Genomic DNA, 21,775 nt, shown 5'->3' with positions numbered 1-21,775 from the left:
AAGGCTCTGTTGGGTAATAGGAGCCAACAGAGCCAGTGGAGGAGCAGAAAAATTCCAGGAACAAATCAAATATTTGAAGATGTAGATTAACTCAATCTCCTATTTACTTATTTTATTAAAAGGTCAGAATCATAATTACCACCAGTTGTGAAAAACATGTTTTCATTCACAGAGCATCATGATTTGCAAGCCAACAGTTAATAAACCTTGTGGCTTCTTACTCACCTATGGCTGTTTCAAGCAAACCAGGCAAAGCCTGTAGATGTTCTAGCTGTCCGTTGTTTGATGTCATTTCACAAAGAACATCAAGAAGACGAATTGTAACCAGTGCTTCCTATAAACAAGAATTACATTTCTGAAAACGGCTTATAAAGGATAGCATTAGAACGTAAAATTGACAATCTAAATGGAGGACAGGACCTCTCAGCACCTCCGGTTCTTTGCAGGTCTTCTAAATTGCCAAGAATAAATTTATATAAAATGAAGACATCTTTCTACAACAACAATAATGTATTACACTGCAATAATTTCTTTTCTACAGTCAGTGTTATACGTGCCCTGAAAAATCACGGGGAAACCAAAACAGAGCCATAAGGGATAAAATTTTAACAAAAACACAGTAGCTTCCAAAAGCAGAAATGCAGAAAATTACTAGCTGAGAAAATTATTTCTGTATAAATGTTTTCTTTGAGTTTATTCAGTAGGAGCGTCCCACTTTAAAGACGCAAACACCGACTGTAAGACACCAATTTGTTATCCGCAGGAATTCTGTAAAGTTCTGTGGTCAAATGAACTTTGGCTGCGAGAATTTACATTATTCTTGGGTAAATAGGATTGGGATCATAGATACAGCATTTTGGTTAGGTATGAGACACACAACTTTATTTGCATATTATTTATTCAGCCAGAGAACTATTTTTTCTCACAGGCTATGTTGATGCGTGTTTCTAATGGCAATCCAGCACTTACAGAATTTACCTTAGGAGTGTATGGCATAATTTGGAACACCACATATTTCTCAAGAACCAGACTGTGACTGCAAGATGATTCCACACAAGGTGTGGTACATAAACTGCAAGGAGCCTTGAAAAGGCTCAGACATAGGTCATAGTAACTATTCCTGCCTTGTCTGGTCCAAGACAAAGAGACTTTTACTTACTAACAGTATAATATTTTTGAATCCATGTAATCAGTATAACATAATTGAAATAATCAACAATAGTGTTCAGTAATTCAGTACTACGATTATATCCATGTTTTGCTCCTACCTATGCTCCTTGAAGAAAATAAATCAGTATAGGCTCCAGGTCCTAAAGCTGTTTTCATTTTTTTTCCCCTCACACAAGCATAGGCAGGTGCAGGTCTTGCCCTAAGTTATTCAATAAATTGCTTTCAGCAGCACAAACCCAGCCTCTGAATACATTGGTCATTGTCCTGTTATAAAGTAAGAATATCCCAACTGCATTTCATAGAATCATAGAATAGTTTGGGTTGGAAAGTACCTTAAAGATCACCTAGTTCCACCCCTCCTTGCCACGTGCAGAGACACCTCCCACTAGACCAGGTTGCTCAAAGCCCCATCCAACCTGGCCTTAGACGCCTCCAGGGATGGGGCATCCACAACTCCCCATGGCAACCTATTTCTTTCCAATATCTAATCTAAATCTACCCTGTTTTGGTTTAAAACCATTACCCCTCATTCTGTTTCTTCCCAATATCTAATCTAAATCTACCCTGTTTCAGTTTAAAACCATTACCCCTCATTCTGTTTCTTCCCAATATCTAATCTAAATCTACCCTGTTTCAGTTTAAAACCATTACCCCTCATTCTGTTTCTTCCCAATATCTAATCTAAATCTACCCTGTTTCAGTTTAAAACCATTACCCCTCATTCTGTTTCTTCCCAATATCTAATCTAAATCTACCCTGTTTCAGTTTAAAACCATTACCCCTAGTCCTATCGTAACACTCCCTGATAAAGAGTCCCTCCCCATCTTTCTTGTAGGCCCCCTTTAGGTACTAGAAGGCTGGTAGAAGGTCTCCCTGGAGCCTTCACTTCTCTGGGCCGAACAACCCCAACTCTCTGTCTGTCCTCATAGAAGAGGTGCTCCATCCCTCTGATCATCTTCACAACCCTCCTCTGGACCTGCTCCAACAGTTCCATGTCCGTCTTATGTTGGAGGGCTCTAGAGCTAGACGCAGTACTCCAGGTGGGCTCTCATGAGAGTGGAGTAGAGGGGCAGAATGACTTCCCTCGACCTGCTGGCCACACTTCTTTTGATGCAGCCCAGGATTCAGTTGGCTTTCTGGGCTGCGAGTATGCATTGCGGGCTCATGTTGAGCTTCTCATCAACTAACACCCCCAAGTCCTTTCCCTCAGGGCTGCTCTCAGTTCATTCTCTGCCCAGCCTATATTTGTGCTTGGGATTGCCCTGACCCATGCGCAGGACCTTGCACTTGGCTGTGTTGAACTTAATGAGGTTTGCACAAGCCCACCTCTCAAGCCTGTCAAGGTCTCTTGGGATGGCATCCCTTCCCTTCAGCGCATCCAACCGCACCACACAGCTTGGTGGTGTCAGCAAACTTGCTTAGGGTGCACTCAATCCCACTGTCCATGTTGCTGACAAAGATGTTAAACAGCACCGGGCCCAGAACCAACCCCTGAGGAATGCCACTCGTCACTGGTTGCCACTTGGACATGGAGCCGTTGACTGCAAGTCTTTGAGTGTGGCCATCTAGCGAATTCCTTATCCACTGAGTGGTCCATCCATCAAATCCCTGTCTCTCCAATTTAGAGACAAGGATTTTGTGCGGGATAGTGTCAAATGCTTTGCAAAAGTCCAGGTAGAGACAGAGACAGTAAGATTTAAGAGACAGTAATCAGTTATTTAAAATTTTTAAGCTATTTTGCATTGTTACAAGACAGTATCTTAACCAAAAGCTTCTTCAGGTCATACGCTTACCTCCTCACAAGAAAAGTTTACGTGCTTTACAACTGTAGAGCAAACAAGTATCAGTAGACAACTATAAATCACACCAATAAGGTACAACGGCCCTTGCTGCCTATGTGTACTCCATGTGTACTCCATGACCTACATACATAATGCAAGCTCTGTAGCAGCAGACAGTATGAGGTGTGGCTTTTCCTTTCTCAGCCTTATCCTTTTCCACCCCCTGCCTTTTTTTTTTTTTTTTAAATGTCTTTCTTCACTATCCTCTACATATTTCTTCACAGGGTTTTACACTACCATCTCTCCATTTCTCTTATCCTAACATCTGGCTCAGTTCAGCAACTGTTCCACCTAGATTTGAGAAGAGGAAGAGATTATATAGAAAGCACAAAAGAACCCTCAAATTCTTATCTACGTTGGAAACTTGGTATTTTCAAAAAACTGTTTAAGCATCTCTGGTTGGGTTCTCCCCCCCTCAACCTTCCATTTTTATTTTTTTTTCATCCTCCACCTGTACAAAAGAAAGCCAGAATAAATCAAAATACTTCCTTTTTAAATTCAGCAACAAGATGCTGTTCAAACCCCAAAATATTTTTAAATCTGACAGCCATCTTGATGTGGATATAATCTGAAAAGTAATTACAGAAATAATTGAAGAGTTTTTAAATAAATATACTTCAAGAGAGATTCAGAAAAGGTGTTCCTTATAAACAGATAAAATAAGAACTTAAAATCCAGGGAAAGGTTTTATTTTGCAAGTACAGTTGAAAGTTAGTGAAAGCAAACTGATGCTGAATTCAGGCTTACAATGGAAAAGCTATTTTAAACATTGGTTTAAGCACTGCAGAAGCATATGATTAGCTTTTCATTGGTTTGAGATAGAAGCTACAAGACCTGAATTTCCTTAGAGAAAAAAGGCAATGTCTACATATAATAAATTAAACAGTGGATAGGACATCCAGACAACATTTTAGGAGTTGGGCCAGTTCAAGGACTGTTCCCAAAAGGCAGTTTTCAAATGTGGCCATGCAGTTTTGGAGGCTAAGACAGCTTACTAGCACAGACATAGCCTGACCAAGGCACTTGGCTTCAGGGCCACAGAAAAGCCCAGGCAGAGTTTAGTTGAATATCACAAATGTTGCTTAAAGCATTTTTAATGACAGACTGTACATGCACAACTGCATTTTTTTCAGTTAAGGACAGACAACTCTTACGCAAAAACTAAAATATATATCAAATTGAGGAGAAATTGGGGCAATTTTTGATCATTTCTAGTAAGAAAAGCAACAGTTCTATGAATTTAAGCTGGAATTTCTCTTTTCCCACGGCAAGCATATGTTATGAATAAACATACACACACTCTTTTAAAAAACTATTCTTGCCATTGCTCTCCATTTATGCAGCTATTATGACTTATATATTGTGCTCATTAAACGATCCACATTTCCCACCAAATAAGTGATACTCAACTTATCTTACATCGTGTTTATGTTAGAGAAGGATAAAGTCAGTGTCAAGCAGGGCAAGTTATATAGTAATATTCTCAATACTGCTGTCCCAGCACCTTCAAGTTGGACAGAGACCTCCTTCTGCTAGGTGCAAACAAATGTTTTTTTTCCAAGAACTGAAACCACAGAATACTTGGAAAGTAACCACACAGGACACAGAAAAAAAGAAAAGGGGGGAGGAGGGGGGAAGGGAGGAAGGGGAAAAGAAAAGAAAAAAAAAAAAAGAGAGCAATGTAATGAGGAAGGGGAATAGGGACTGGGGGGAGATGGAATTGTCTGTGTCTCAGTATATTTTCTCTTACTCCCAAGCTGATACCTTTACTGAAGTAGTCAACTAAGTTTTCCAACATAACTTAAACTAAGCAGTTGGGGCAGTGGGGGGAAGCCGTGCTTCTTGGACAGGTAAGAAGAGATTGCTATGTGGATGTTTTGGGTTTTTTTTAATGCATCCGACAATCATCCCTCATAAAGTGATTTTTAATCTTTTCATAACACCTCTCAACATACGTTTAAAGTTCTTGTGCCCATTTAAACAAACAAACAAATTGGCAAGTACAACACTGTGTAACATTATCATATGAAAGCATTTAAAGATCAGTATTTTTCCCTTTGATAGTAAATTAGTTATGACAGCTGTCCTCAAGAGTGTCTACAAATGAAACTATTACAGGTTAATTTCGTTTTAACAATAAAATGCTTCCAACTACATGTATATTGGGTAACACAATTTCAACATACCACTGTGGTAATTTGGCAAGACAGAAGCTAGATGTGACTTTTTTTAAATATCTTATTAAGAAAATACAATAATTACACTTCTGAAACTAAGCATGATTAATCAGTGAGAATTGGTGGCTGACTAACTAACTCTATGTTTGACTAAAGCATATTCTCAGGCTTTTAGTTTTCTGGCTTGTCTTAAATAAAATCAGCTGAAACATTCAAACTTTAGCTATATGAGAGGGACCAAGAACTGAGACCAGTGTGACCTGGCACTGCCTGCTCACAATACAATGACCTAACAGCAAAAATAACATCACTGCAAGTTATGGTGCAAGTTGTTTTCTGTATTCCCAAAGGCTTTGTTAGATCTTCAAGCAGCTTGTTGAGAGTAAGAGGAAAAATAGAACACTGTATTATTTGAAAAGACCTCTACCCTTAGATGGCCTAAACCACCTTACTGCACTATATGGTGTGGCAAGTAGCCAGCAACTCTTGGATACTTCATAAGGAGGAAATAAAATAAGGCCATCCAGGACTCAGCTCTGCATCAGAGGTTCCCAAAGTGCAACCCACAAACCATCTGTGACCCATAAAAGCCTTCCTATTTAGCTTGCAAAGGGACTTCATTGTGGCCATCCTCAACAGAACTAGTTCATTAAGTCTGAAGCAATAACAGATTTCTTCCAAGTGGACTGGAGTTGGGGCAAGCGTCTGGGTGCTCTGGAGACAGGAGCCGACTGCCACTAAGAGCCCAGCAAGCTCTGCAACTTGATGCTGTGGACGCTAGCTGTCCCCAGGAGTGCTGCCTTGTCAGCGCCATGCAAGGTCCACCAGAGAGCCCCAAATCATTGGGAAATGAGGAAGAGTCCGTAATGAAAGCCCTTGCTTGCCAAAAGGATCACTATACATTTCAGACAGCTCCCTTGCACTGAGCCAGTCACACCCCCCCCACAGCTCTCCACGATCAGAACTTGATGTTCTAGGTCCCAAACGGATCAGGAACACCTGCCTTACAAATAGCCAAATGCATTTTCAGAGGACTACTATTTGGGACGTTAATGATGTATTAATTACCAAGTTATCATCAGTTATGTAAGTTTTTAAAAAAAAACAAAACCAACAAACAAACAAACAAACAAAAAAAAAAACAAAAAAACAAACCACCCAAGATTTACTTACTTCAGTACTGCTAGAAAAAAAAATAATTTACTCTATTTTTACCCCAATTTTAAGGGGTTGTAGATTTATTTCTATCTCAAAATACCATTTTTTTTGTCATCCTCAAATTACAAGCAAAATTGGGCTGCTGTCTTACAGATTCTACTGCGAACTCTACCACTGCTTTCCCAATGTAAAGTAAGCTGGGAATGTACACAAGTGCCACCTAGATAATAGTGGCAATGAAGATTTACCCCTTCAGATTCTAGTACTATAATGTTTTTTGTAAGTCATACCTCATCTTCTGCATCTGCTGCAGAAGTTAACTTGAGCACAGCTTCACATTTCTCTTGGAAACAGCCTGCAAGGAAGTCAGCATGTCTCATGAACACGTTCATTTCTTCACTGTTAACTGGGTTCTTCTCACTTACTTTCACCATCATCAGCTCTAACAAAGTAACTCTAGAATCAGAAAACAACTTATTACTCAAATTCACTAAACCATATAGAATTATCAGTACAATAAGCTGATACAGTTGTTAAAATGATACAAACAATTAGCATGCTAGTAACAGAGATGACTTTTGAAAATTAAGAAGTCTTATGAACACTGGCAATCAATTCCTGTTTGCTGGATTATTTCTGCAAACTGTTCATTTAATTCATCATTCAATTAATACAATCTGGCCAGACAGTCAAGTCAATATTTTTCTCAAGTCTATTTCAATTTCTAATTTTTATGTCTTAACACAACATTACTGTGACTGCATACTCCGTATGTCTAAAATTTCCACCAAAACAGCTCTTAAAAGCTGTTGTTAAGTTCAGCAAAATAAACACAGACTACTTGACAGCTTCCGTTTGAAAATACCAGCTTTTCACAGCCCTTGCCTTGCATGCATTCCTTCATTAATTCTCCTCCTCAGCCCCAAACCAATTCAGAGCAGAACCAGGGGAATTAAAAATTGATATGCACACTCGGTTCTTTACAGCTGTTTTATAATTGCCACAAGACGGACTACAGTAAATCCAAGTTAATTACTCATACACCTAGTAAGAGTTACTCAGTGTATTAAATGAGCAAGTAAGTGGATACATAACGAAGCTCCTCTATAAAATGTACTTGGGTCATTTATTTTAACAGCTTTAATGTCATTTTATTTCCGATATCCCTTTATGCTATTATGACAAACGGAGTATTTTGTGGAAGCTTCCCTGTACAAATCCAGCATAGAGGAGCACATGGGTTAGCAAAGTCCCACTGTAATTCTCTCAACCTGAAAGAGTGCTATTTATTGAATGAATGCAAGAGCAGGCTCAGGGTTTTCTTTCACTAAAATATTTGCAATTCAGATGGACGGACTGACATTTAAACATGTGGATTGCTTCAAATGCTTTTTAAATTTACCAAGCAGGTTGTCACTAGGGGAAAAGTCTTTTTCTGTGGAAAAAGCACGGTCACTGCTTTATTAACCTCTAACAACCCACCTCTATTAATCACATAACAGCTACTCAGTTCTTACTAAAGTCACCCCTTGATGTCATTAACACAGCTGCATTAAACAATTATCTGAATGAGGACAAAAAGCTTTTTCAACATGGTAGCACAGAAATGCACTCAACATATTTGGGAAAGGGTGGACTCCAGACAGAAGGCTGTCAAACACTGGTAACCTCTCTCACAGGCTTCACTTACGTATATGATGGAGCACCAACACAGAACAGTGGTTCTGTTTTGTTCTGCAGGTTACAGCTGGGTACCACACACTTGCCCATCTACAAATCGCCAGTGTCCTGTTACCCAACACCCCTAACGAAACAAAGGCTTTCAGATTTGGCATCCTATAAAAAAATCAAATGCAGGGACGTGCCATTCATCCCAAGACAGGGCTAGATTTCACATGCCAGTTTTTACCAAGCTTAGAGCCTTTCAAGCATATGCTCGGCTAAGAAAACAGGCTGCTCACAGAATTTATTATTACAGGAATCATTCCAATAAATTATTATCTCCTGTGTAACAGAATTCCAGTCAGCTACTGTTGCACCAATCATCCAAATAATACACGTTTAAAAGTGACAAGCAATACTTCTGTAAAGAAATTGGAGGCTCACCACATACTTCCATAAACTGTATTACTGAGATGAAATTGTTGCAAATAGGAAGTTTATTGCATTACTTTACCTCTTGCAACGTCATCGAGTGCCTTTTAGACAACCATAATTCCTCCAGAGAAATAGGAGCAACATTAAAACACCACCTGTATGTGATTTCTTTTAAGATTTTCTGTTCTCTTTAGGCATTCATGTGAAAAGTATTTTCCTGACTTGTTTTCCAGGCACAGTGATTCAGTACATGCCCATCTTTCCCCTGAATTTCAAGCAAGTCTTGCCATTCAGCCAACAATTTCCTGAGAGCAACGCTTTTTGTTCTGGTGCAAGTTTCCTCGCATTCCTTTCTTCTATTGTTTCTCTCAGTTTTCTTCCAAGACTCACCCGAATTTTTCCAAGTTAGTTCCCCTACACAATGCAATTTGCTCATTTCTTTCAAATGACCTCACAACTGTTTAGCCATTCAAATGACAGAGTTTGTTCCTACTTGTTTGCCTACAGCTAAGTACAAAAGATATGACAACTGTTAGTACCAGTTTTAGCATGTCTCATAATGAATTTTTGTAACACTCAGTTCAATATCTAAAATATAATTTTGTATATTATATTTATGATTGTATTTCTATTTGGAAATGATCATGCTGTGAGCATCATCTTCCTTTTCTTTAGGCCTCACTTAGGAAAACTCGTTGTCAATCTCTTGCCTTTTTTTCCCCTAGCCAAATTTAAACCAGTTCTTCCTGAAGCTGACCAAATTGGCAAGAACTTAGAACAACTACTATAAAGTATTTGCAGTCATCAGTAAAACACATTGCTCTCTCCCATAGTCTGCAAATAAACCACAGCATTAAAGGGCAATTTAAATCTGGAAGCTCAGTATTACAAAATAAAGTGAAGTCCTGCTAAGGACTCAACTTTATTATTGCTGAACAATTTTTGTATCAAGCGTGCTTGGTGTACAACCTCTTAGCAAGTGCCAGACACTCGGGACATTCCTTCTCTGACACTGGGACTTCTCTTTCCTGAAACACTTCACTGACAGCAATGATTCTATGCGACAAATTAGGTCCTTCCTCTAAATTTTAACTTCTTTCATCTTCGAACAATAATTGTAAGCATTCTATAAAATGAAAATTGGTAAGTTTGTGAAGGACTATAGTCCAACGCTACCTTCAGCTATTCTGCATCTGTGAGCATTACCAAGAACATAAACCCACCACAACACTGACATTAGCAGCCCCGTAGCTGAACATAAGCGAAAAGCGGTGCAGCTTACACTACTTGAGTGACCATTTCCCAGCTGGTAATGCAATTGACTGCTATATCATTCACTGAGAACACTTCACATGAAATAACACAAAAATCAAAACTAAAGATGCAAGTAGTTGAACATCTTAAAATCACCTGAAGCTATTCAGTTGCATTTTTGTTGCTGTTAATTAAAGCAAGCACGATCTGGACAGACTGGATCAATGGGCCGAGGCCAATGGTATGACGTTCAACAAGGCCAAATGCTTAGTCCTCCACTTGTGTCACAACAACCCCATGCAGTGCTACAGGCTTGGGGAAGAGTGGCTGGAAAGCTGCCTGGCAGAAAAGGACCTGGGGGTGTTGGTGGACAGCTAGCTGAATATGAGACAGCAGTGTGCCCAGGTGGCCAAGAAGGCCAACAACATCCTGGCCTGTATCAGGAACAGTGTGGCCAGCAGGACTAGGGAAGCAACTGTCCCACTGTACTCAGCACTGGGAAGGCCACACCTCAAATATTCTGTTCAGTTTTGTGCCCCTCACTACAAGAAAGACACTGAGGTGCTGGAGCGAGCCCAGAGAAGGGCAACAAAGCTGGTGAGAGGTCTGGAGAACAAGTCTTATGAGGAGCAGCTGAGGGAACTGGGGTTGTTCAGTCTGGAGAAAAGGAGGCTGAGGGGAGACCTTATCACTCTCTACAACTACCTGAAAGGAGGCTGTAGCGAGGTGGGGGTCAGTCTCTTCTCCCAAGTAACAAGCCATAGGAGAAGAGGAAATGGCCTCGAGTTATGCCAGGGGAGGTTTGGGTTGGATATCAGGAAAAATTTCTTCACCAAAAGGGTTATCTAACATTTGAACCGGCTGCCCAGGGAAGTGGTGAAATCACCATCCCTGGAGGTATTTAAAAGATGGGTAGATGTGGTGCTTAGGAACATGGTTTAGTGGTGGTTTTGGTAGTGCTAGGTTAATAGTTGGACTTGATGATCTTAAAGGTCCCTTCCAACCTAGACGATTCTATGAGTCTTAAAAGGCACAACACAGATGTACTCATTTTGAAGATTTTACAATGTAATTAGGACTATCAAGGCATTAACTTATATTGCCCATGCTGAAGGCTAACTTGGAATCAAGCATAGAAGGCTTTTTCTAAATACTTCTGTCAAATACTTGAACACACGTGCACGGAAATCTCAAATCTGGCAAAGAATTCAAGAATCTACAATCTTTTGGCTCAATACTGTAGCTATATGTTTCTGCAATAATCACGTGCAGAGAAACAGCAGGCATTTTCACATCATCATACACTTTTCAAAGCCAGAATATCATTAAAAAAGGTGATCATATTATCAAAGTATTAATTTCAGGCCATTTGCAAACCCAGACATGCAACACCAGTGTGCTTAAATTTGTTTGGAAATGAAAGAGAAAGTTGTCCAGAAGTCAGGAATTTGTCTTCTAATTGAAAATTCAGATTCCAGATCCACTTCTACAACAAGAACTATTTCATGGCATGCACTATGGCCACTGTATCACAAATGCACTAGATTTCAATTACAGGAAATATTTTGCATAGTGCGAATACTGTGAATAGTGCAAATAACTGCGGTTATGCAACTGCATACACTTTGGTTATCTAACGCAACTGCCAACTTTAAGAGTCACCACTAACATATGTATTTGCAAACTTTCTCAGCATAGTTAATTTTGTTTCAGTAAATACATTTTAAAGTAAGTGTATTTAATGTGTATGATAGAGCATACTGTAACTGAGAGTTGCCATATATTCATGAGCTCACGCTGCTCTCCCCAGACGCCTCAATACCACATCTGTCCTTTCTTCATTTATGTGTCTTAGTCAGCCTTATTGGACACCCAATGCGGCAACTCTTGCGGTGAAGGCTCCTTGTCTCGTTTTGAAACAATGAATACCCTATGCTTTGGTTTATACGGTTACTTTTTTCTCCAGTTAATGACAGTCAAAATGTTTTTATCGGAATTGGATTTGTCTCTTCATGTATCTCAAAAGAATGCATTCTTAAATATGCTAACATTACATAGGAAGATGCCATGGCAGGGTTTTCTTCTATAGCTGAGATGCAAAAGGACTATTTCTACACCACTTCCATATGTTTGACAGTACATTAAGCAGTATCAAATTCATAATAAACTGTACTATGATTATGTTTTTGAAAAACTTAATTGGGTTTACTAGATTTTCAGAACTCTTGGGATTGACAATAAATTCAGTGAATACGCTGTGACTAGCCATCCCGCATATGATCATCCATATGATGCCTACACCAAAAGCCCTTCAGTCAAGGCAGCCGACCACAGTCTGTAGCACGGTGTGTGCAACAAACCCAGCTGAGACCTTTCTAGAAACTAAATTACATCGATTGCTTTAAGTAAGACTGAACACCCTAACCCAGTCCTGGCTGTCCTCAAGGAGATTATGAAAACATACAAACAAACTGCCATTCATGACAGCCCTCAAAAGAATTAAATCTAGCTCATTCACCTAAATTAGTCTTTCCTGCTAACTGGTTAAGAAGCCCCTACCTCCAGGCACAGTAAGCACACAGCATGTATTCATTACCATTTGGTCAGCCTGAATAAAGGATGAAGATAGCATTTCCCTCCTTATCATTCTCATCCCTTGTTTTCCATCTCATACCTATACATTCCTGATATTTTATCGATGGTTCTCAAACTAACGTATACTCTTTCTTTGCCTGCCACCCCTTTTGTTTCTTCATAATGGCGTACAAGTATCTAGAGGGTGGGTTGAAGGAGGATGGAGTCAGGCTCTTCTCAATGGTTCCCAGTGACAGGACGAGGGGCAATGGGCACAAGTTAGAACACAGGAACTTCCGTTCAAATACACGGAAAAACTTCTTTACGGTGAGGGTGACAGAGCACTGGCACAGGCTGCCCAGGGAGGTTGTGGAGTCCCCTTCCCTGGAGATTTTCAAGACCCGCCTGGATGCAGTCCTGAGTAATGTGCTCTGGGCAATCCTGCTTTAGCAGGGGAGTTGGACTAGATGATCTCTAGAGGTCCCTTCCAACTCTGATAATTCTGTGATTCTGTGATAATCTCTGATCAGCATTTGTACCCCTATTTGTAGTAACACTGCGGCTTTAGTCACAGCAAAAAACACAGGAAGAAAAAAATAATTAAGGGACTGCTTTGTTTATTGCTGTCTTTCACCAACAAAAAATACAGGGCGAATTTGCAGTTTCCCTGGGCAAGTGGGGAAAAAAGTAGCCTTGTTGAATACATAAACAAGATCACAAAATCTTCAAGCAGTTGGAGGAGCTGTAGAATTATACTACAGGATGTCCCAAAGTTGATTATTCTAACAAAATAATTTTTTATCTTCCCCCATTTTCTATTAAAGCAATTGTAAATCAACATTTTCCCAATTATAGCAACAGCCATTTCACATCAATTTAGCATACATTTACTCAAACGTTTAAAGAAAAACTAGCTAGTTTCTTTCAAGGTGAAGGTTTGTTGAAGCATTTCATATTTTCAATAGTCAAAGTACTAAATGTAATCATGGGGTATCTGCGCATCTATGTTTTTTAGGTTCTGCTAACTATTATCAGAGACACCTCCAAGTTTAGTAAAGGCTTCCTTTTAATTTCTTGTAATTACAACAGGAGTATGAACAGCTGAGGACATTTCAAATACAGCTGTAAAACACGGCAGGGTGTGGTGCTCTTATGAAATCAAGACACAGGCCTGAAATCTTGTCTTTTTTTTTTTTTTTTTTTTTTTTTTTTTTGAAGTATTTCTTTACTAAGTAATGGCGCCAACCTGGATTCTGCAACCCTACATAAATCACTGCCAGTTGTGGCTAAGCTGTAATGTTAACCAACCAATTTAAAACCATTACTGACATAGAAACATGTATTTAGAGATTTTGTGCCAACTATGAAACCACACAGTTTTTCAATCATGTGAACAGGATACTCTATATGGAATGCTAAATACTAAAAGCCACATTGGTTTTTGGGGTTACCTTTCTTGATTGCTCAGTTTGGCATAGAGGGCTTTTACCAACTCTGGACATTTCAGCAAATGTTCTGTAACAATCAGGAACCTAAAGAAAAAAAAAAAGTGTTACTGGTGCTACAAAACCAGCATCTACATTTACTCCAAATGGTGCTGGTAATTTTCACTTGTAGACGGCCGTGTGACATACTTCTGGCCCTATTTGCTAATTGATACAAATTGTCACAAAATAATTGTGCATTGCTCTGCAGTATTTTTCCTAATGCAGCAATGGTAATTTCCCATCAATTCATCACACTTTTACTCAAATGCTTTAAGGAAAGCTCATTAGAGTCTTTTGCCATTTATACAAAAGGCACACCAGAATTCAAATAATAAAGCACTCATCCAATTGTTTACTCACCTCAGCAAAAAGCCAAAGTTCAAGCTTGAAAACTATTACGCTACTCATCACGACACTGTTTGTAAGGCCACCAAACAGTCAAAAAAGTGCCCAAATAATTTCTCTTTAAAAAAAAATAATCTAACAAAGCATCAAATCAAATGGAAACTTCTTTGTCAGATGCAAGGCAGCAAAATACTGTTGTCGACTTACAAAAAATACCCTCCTTGTGTAATAGGAACCTAAGCTGCTAACCAAATCTAACTCCTTGCACTATGAGGCAGGTAGGTGTGGTCAGTCTAGCCTTGTGCTAATGCCAGTATTTACACTGATGGTTTTCCCAAGCACCATTCACAGCAGTCAATACCAGATGCTAGCCATTTAACTTCAACCCAGACACGTACTCTCAGCATTATGGGAAAAAACAAAGTATGTAAAAATATTTTTCTCCTCAAATTACATTCCTAGGAGTTCTGACAGTGTTATATATGCTGCATAGGCATACACATATTACATTATGCATTTTTAAAGCAGCGTGTCTACCTATTAAGTATAAAATAATTACAGGTCAAATCTCAGGGCATCCTCTGAGCTGATGCACTTCAGATGAGCTAATGGTTTGAACATCTTTTTGTGAGTGTGGGCCCCAATTCCTACCAGGCCCCTCTCAGGTATTCCTATAATTTCTACGTGTCTATCACTTCTCTGAAATGAATTGGTAGAGTAAGAGTGCAGGCTAGTCCACCATCCCTCAAGCCCTGGCGTGTTTCCCTTGAGTTTAGTCCTAACAGGCCCAGTTATCCCCCTCTCCCCCCTCAATCCCCCTCTCCCCCCTCATATCTAGTTTAAAGCCCTGTCAACGAGCTCTGCTAATTCCTGTCCCAAAATTCTTTTCCCCCTCTGGGACAGGCTCATCCCACCTGCCACCAGCAGGCCAGGTGTCTCATAAGGCAACCTCTGATTAAAAAACCCAAAGCCCTGTCGGTAACACCAGTCCCGAAGCCACGAGTTAACCTGCTGTCTCTTCCTATTAATTTCCTCACTCATGATAGCCACTGATGGGATAGAGAACACTACTTGTGTTCCCGATCCCTTAAGCACCCTTCCCAAGGCTTTAAAATCTCTTTTAATTGATTTTGGGCTCCTTCTTCCCACATCATCACTGCCCACCTGAAATACTAAAAGGGGGTAATAATCAGAAGGGTTGACTAGAGTAGGAACTTTGTCTAACACATCCCTGACCCGTGCCCCAGGGAGGCAGCAGACTTCCCTGTGAAGGGGATCAGGATGGCATATTGGTCCCTCTGCCCCCTTCAATAGAGAGTCATCCACAACGATGACCCTTCTGCTTTTCCTTTTAGAACTAGTTGTGATGCCAGGTCTACGGCGACTTGGTCTTTCTGGCACTTCCTGCCTAGATGTAGCATCCTCCTCTCCAACAGCCAGTTCCTCCTGCAAGATTCCATACCGGTTCTGCAGGGGTAACTGGGGAGGTGGGAGGTGCAGGGAGGGGATTGGCCTGCTTCGCCTAGCCAGGACCTGTTTCCATTCCCCCTCTTCTCTGAGGTCCCCCTCTTCTCTGAGGTCCCCCTCTTCTCTGAGGTCCCCTTCTATTGCTGGGTGAGAAAGTGAGGAGAGGGTCATCTGGTGTATGTGAGGCCCCAACATGTTCCCTTAGTCTCAGGGAGTGGGCCCACCAGTCAATCTCCCTCTCACACTCCCTGATAGTCCTCAAGTCCTGATGAAGCTAATGAGAAAGAATAGCTAAAAATAATATGAAAACCAAACGATTTCAGTATTCCCTCCACCTCCTCCCTACTTTTCCCTTTGCTGACAGCCTTTTATTTTGTGTATCCGTAATGCACTACATAGCTAACAGGAAGATGACATAGAAGCCTTCCAGCTGCAACAAAGTATTTTTTGGACAAACACTCAATGACAATTGGGGAAATAGAAAAATAAGAGGCCCAAAAGATTAATAGTTCCTCTATTTCTAACAGTAAATGTGGACTTAGCCAGCATCTGGTTCAGTTACTGTAAACTAGACATTTTTGAGAGGGGGGAGGAGAAGAAAAGTTATTTTGTGCTGTGCTTTGTTTTTTACTGATATTTGTACACACATTCAAGGAAAAAAATAGGATAGGCGTAGGGAATCATCAACTTAAAATTGGCATTCAGAGCAGTGTAGCATTGATTGAAGAGTTTCTCAACACAAATTTGAACCTACAGACTTCCCCAAAGTCAACAGGAGAAATGTATTCCAACTGAGCAGCACAGACTCAGCCATAACAACTAAATAAAGCCATGAGTATGGACGGCAGTCAAGGGGAACACTTCTACAGTTCCTGAACCAACAATTCACGGTATACAGGCCATCCACAGTTAAACTTTCAGAATGGTAGTATCTGACTTTATTTTTCAAGGATTTGAGTAGAAGCAAAGGTTTTTTTATCTGGAGCTGCAAAAGAAAAAAGCATAATGATCAGAGTTGTGCAGAATACAGTACTTAGCCTCACAATGTACAAATTTCAGCTGACAATGAAGTATGGTAAAAGTGCATTTAAGGAGACAATCTGAAGCCTGATTTTTCAATTTTGTAGTTGGGAATATTAATTTACATCTTAATTTTCATGATTAACATTACTTTGAGGAAACCTTGTCTATTTGCCTTGTACTTAAAAAGCAATCAATAACTATCACAAAAAGATCTAATGCTATTAGGTACACCTTAGTGATTACTATTGCAAAGTGGAAGACGTATATTTCAGTCATCACTTGAGTCTACACTCTTGTATTTATACACACACATCTTCCACATTCTGTGGACTAGACCTCTACTGCTTGAGGAGCTTGCAGTATTTCAGAATAAAGTTCCTGCTTATAAAGGTGCACAGACTTCTGCATATGCTTCTTACCCTCTTAATTTCATGACATGAGGTAACACCTCAGAAATTTCTGCTTCTGCATTAAAGTTTCTATTTTACCTTATCCACTTCCTGCATTGCTGTATCGTACAGAATAGAGCACTAGCATGTTTTACAAGAGCATCACCAGGATGTAACAGAAGAATTAGTAGTGGAGTAAGAGCACTTTCAACTCTTGCTACCATGCCCTGAAATTTTGGTGGTAGTTAAGCAAGGATGCCACAAATTAAATCTAGTATCTTTAGTCCTCAGCTCTCCTGTTTTTCATTTGGGGCAGGGGAGAAGAAGAAAAGTAAGACCATCCACAACTCTGAAATAAAAAAAGACATTCAGTTTTGGGTTACCAACTGAAAATGGCATTTCAGATGCACACATCTTTGGTAGGAGATTTAAAATCTCTTTGGGGGCCAACAGCAGAACCACTGGGATAAACTGAAGACTGCTATAATTTAGTGAAGGAAATGGTGAAAATTAAAGTTGTTATGCAAGCGTAACACAGTAACAAATGAACAGTGTTAAATATGCCAATTTTCTTGACTTTTAAAAAAAATTTTGGCTAAAATCCTAAAAAAATCAAGTGCTTACATAGTAGATAAATACAGAAGGAGATGTTCAGTTCAAACACTGTACAATAGCACAAGGGCTGCATTGTGCCAAGTTGAATTTGAGAGGCAGCCAAGATGAAATGGTATAAGCTACATTTGTACTCAGTATATTCCAAATGACCACTAAGCTTGCTCCAATCAAAGCTGGTTGTAAGCAATCAACTTTATCATCAAATGTCATGCTCCATATTAAGTTGATTTGATCCCATTAGCAAGTTTAGAGAACAATGTCCTTGGTCTCAGAAAATGAGGAAGAAAACCCCCACAAATGTTTGACAAGAAAGAAGAAAGACATAGCAATTCTCTATTTGATCAGCAAACTTCTCTTCTGATTTCAAAACCAAAAGCAGTTTTCATCATCCTACAATAATGACACTCTATCCAAAATATTTAGTAAGAATGAAATATCTATTTTTACTGTATTTTAACAAACAAATGTAACAAATCACCCAAATTTTGAAGAAAAGAAGAAAATTTAGGCAGCTAAACTTTCAAAGTCGTATCACCAGACTTTTTAGATGGTAAAAAAGCAATATGCCTCATGAGGAATTGTTTGGGACCAGAACATATTTTAGAAGTAATTTTTGTCCTTGCACAAGAATATAAGCAACCTATCAAAACTATTTAAAAAACAATTACAAGCATAAAGCTGTTTAATAACAAATGGAACACATTTTCTGTCACAAAGACCTCTAGAAACTAGGCAATTCATCCCACTTAAACACCAGCACTTCTGACTCACTCCAAATAAGAATAAGGAAACACATTTCCAGATTTAAGGCTCAAACCCAAGTATCAAGCATCACAATACTCCTTTCCTGATCTGAATCAAGCATAACAGTGAACATCCTTCCATCTTCAAAAGGCATTATCCATAATGAATGCATCCTCCTTACAGGCCATGATACTGTCCACTAAGTCAACTCTCAGGTCTAGAAGACTTATTACAAATAATCTGAAATATTTCTCTGATTCAGAAGACACTCCTTGAAGGGCACTAAAAAGAGATTTATTTTTACTTATGTTCTAAGTTGGAATAATTTTCTTCTGAAGAGCTACCAAGAAAAAACTGGAAGATGATTAGCAATACAATCACTTCCTGCTCCCCCCTCTCCACAAAATACACAAGAAGAAAGAGGTGACAAGATAAATAAATATGTGTGGTTGGGACTTGAAAGATTGAGAAAATCTGGCCAATACACTGCTACTGCAAATAGAAAGTAGAAGCCACTCAGATCTCTGCAATTATGGAAATTAAAGAAACTTTTCCAATTCTCAGTATTTTTAAAAACTATAGTTGAACTTGGAACCTGCAACAGAAGTCTAACTTTCCGGGAATTAAAAATAAGAATTACTTTATGAAGAGTAGAAGAAGGGGGTGGAGGACACCCTAAACTGTCAGAGAGAAGAGACAGAGTTGCCAGCCCAAAATAAATAAAATAAAAAAAAAATAAAAAGAAAGAAAAAGGTAACATTTTCTGGTTTCTCCACCACGTGCATACCAATTAAACAACAAGCGCTCTACTGAGGAGTTACATCTTTGCCTTTAAATCTGTGCCCACGGGCGAGACTCCTTGCCACAGGAGCACTAGTTTATGTCCACACTTCTTTCCAAAAGCCAGGACAAAATAACCAAAGGCAAAAAATGGGGAGGGGGAGCCCCACAGCCTAATCTTTACAGTCATCATTGAGTTGTGGTTTCAAAAAGAAAAAGCGGATGTTCAGAAAATCTTACTTCCAGTGCCAAACAGCTGACCACACTCTTAATATCATTTTTCTGGAAGCCAAAAGGCGTATTACGCCTCTTATTTTAAAATGGAGGATTTTTGTTCCTCGCTCTTCAGGAATCAAAAATACAACCTGTTTTTTCTTTCCATAGTAGCTACACTGTCCCATGCACACTTGGAAAAACTGATGACACAAGCTATACTCTCATCTCTAATGAAACCACCAAAGCATTTCTAAAATAAACAGCTTTTAGAATACACATTGGTCTCGGTTAGGATAAATTATAATGTAATTTTGTACTACTTTTTCCTAATTATTTTACAAAACACATATGTTTGCAGGTTCAATATTCTAAAATAGATCTCATGTGGCATTCTGTGCTGGTTTCTCTTCTAAATACAGTAGCTTCTAAACTGTGTGACACACTTTTCTGCTGTTGATTAATACAAACCCCGAAGGGATTGGATGTGTGGGGAAACACAGAGGAATGACTTTTTAAAGGTTCCATAAGTTTCCAGAGCTTAAGGCATAGCTCTCTGTATGTTTTAAGAAAAAGCTTTTACTGGGGGGGAGGAGGAAAAAAAATAAAAAGGCACTGCTTGGTAAGCTGTTTCAGCATACTGCACATATATCATAGGATGCTGCTTGTGCTTTGTTCTTCCTTTGGAACGGCAAGGGAGTTTGTTACAGACGACTCTTCAAACCTTGGTTGTCAACACATAGAAATAACAGTGAATTGGAAATACATTTCTGTTACTGAACAGTGTATTTCAGTGTATGTAAAGGAAGGATATGTCCAATTCCCTGATAGCACCCTTTGGTAGGCAGCAGCTGTTGAAAGAAAGTAGCAATGGGAAAAGAGAATTAGCTTATGGAGTAAGTATATTTGCTTACACGTTAAGATGTCAACACTTCAGAAGAATTAAATCAGCATACCATTACAGAGGTGTCCTGGTTTGAGGTAAAACAGAACCAATTTTCTGTTCAGTAACTTTGCTCCTTAGCTGGGCCTCTTTAACTACTGAAATTAACAACATATTGTGCAGACAATGTTCACGCTCTCAGAGTAGTAAGACTTATGTTTATAGCTGATGCCCAGGCATGGTATGCAGAGAGGCTCTTGCTTATGCTTTTTGCTATAACACCCCAGGCCAACCAACTTGGTTATTTGCCCTGTTGGACAGTCAGAAGCTGAAAAGCATAGTGGGGTCCCACCTGCGGGGAGGAGTGGACAGGACAGGTGACCCAAAACTGACCAACAGGGTATTCCACCCCATCTGCCTCATGCTCAGTATAAAAGCTGAGGGATCAAAGGGTCAGGGCTTCTCTTTCTTCAATGGCCAACGCCTGAGGAGGATTCTGTCTGTTCGTCTGCCTTTGAACCTGATCCTGAATCCAGATCCAGAATCCAGTTCCTGTCTGTCACTGAGTCCAGCCTGGGACTGCCCCAGTGCCAGCCAGTGTTGTGATTGTCAACCTGGGAGCTTGATATGGTTTTGTATATATTTCATTATTTTATCATTAATATTTCATTAAAGTAGTTTAGTTCCTTCTAAACTCGTAAGTCTCTTTTTCCTTCCTCTGCATCTTTCTTTGAAGAGGGGTAGAGGGGAGCATCTGTCAGTCCCATCTGGGGTCCCCCAGGTCCCCAGTGGCCGATTTGGCCTAAACCACAATGAGAGGTATATTGGAAAGATGGATGATGCACAGAAAATAAATTATTGTCTCACAAGGGCTTGAAAACCATGCTCATCCCTTTGAATAGAAACAGAAGATGGAACCTAGGGGTAGAAGAAGCAGAACCAAAAGATGCATAATGCATAAAGACCGATCATAGTTTAAGAGACAGATCATCTGCTGTTAGGGAACAGACAGACTGGAACTAAGTAATACTAAAAGACAAAAAGAAAGATCACAAGAGACTGGAAGCAACAGAACTGAAGTTGACAGGTTGAAAAACTTTCCATGTGCAAGGAAGTATTTAGAGGGAATGCTAATCCCACAACTGCGATCAGGAGCAGAGCAAGCTGGAAGCAACAGATCACAACCACCCCCAGAAAGAGGGAGCCTACATTGAAGAAGGTCTCAGGACTAAAGATAGGACAGGAATGGTCACCAGGCTGTACCAGCATGGAAGTTTTTCACCAAAGTTAGAGGGTATTAATTCTTAAGCTAATAACCTAGGCAGTAGCTGCACGTTGCAAAGAACAACACGTTTTCTAGAAGACAACTGCACAGCAAAGAACCACCAAGAAGATAGGATCATTTAATTAGTGTATGCCATAAATCAAATCAAAGAAAGGAAATTAACTTGTTTCTGCAGAGCCAGTGTCTTTGCAAAGACATTTGCTTTGAAGTATATTCCGTAACATCACGCTCCTTGAACCTTTCTGAGAGCAGCAAGCTCTGGGCACTCTTCGC

General features: G+C 39.6%; 1 protein-coding gene across 1 annotated transcript in view; it reads right to left on the bottom strand.

Moving 5' to 3' along the window:
• Nucleotides 1–21,775, bottom strand: part of ATXN10 (ataxin 10) — a gene marked incomplete at its 5' end in the record, with an annotated part of 112,648 nt that overhangs the window by 51,982 nt on the left and 38,891 nt on the right. The window contains 3 exons of the mRNA XM_082485901.1: nt 226–334; nt 6,637–6,802; nt 13,723–13,803. Of these exons, the coding sequence (XP_082342027.1) occupies nt 226–334; nt 6,637–6,802; nt 13,723–13,803 (356 nt within the window). The remainder of the gene's footprint in view (nt 1–225; nt 335–6,636; nt 6,803–13,722; nt 13,804–21,775) is intronic.

The sequence above is a fragment of the Vanellus vanellus genome, assembly GCF_965231255.1.
Source record: "Vanellus vanellus genome assembly, chromosome: 1".
In the NCBI taxonomy this organism is placed as follows: Eukaryota; Metazoa; Chordata; class Aves; order Charadriiformes; family Charadriidae; genus Vanellus; species Vanellus vanellus.
This window is presented reverse-complemented; position numbering and strand designations above follow the sequence as displayed.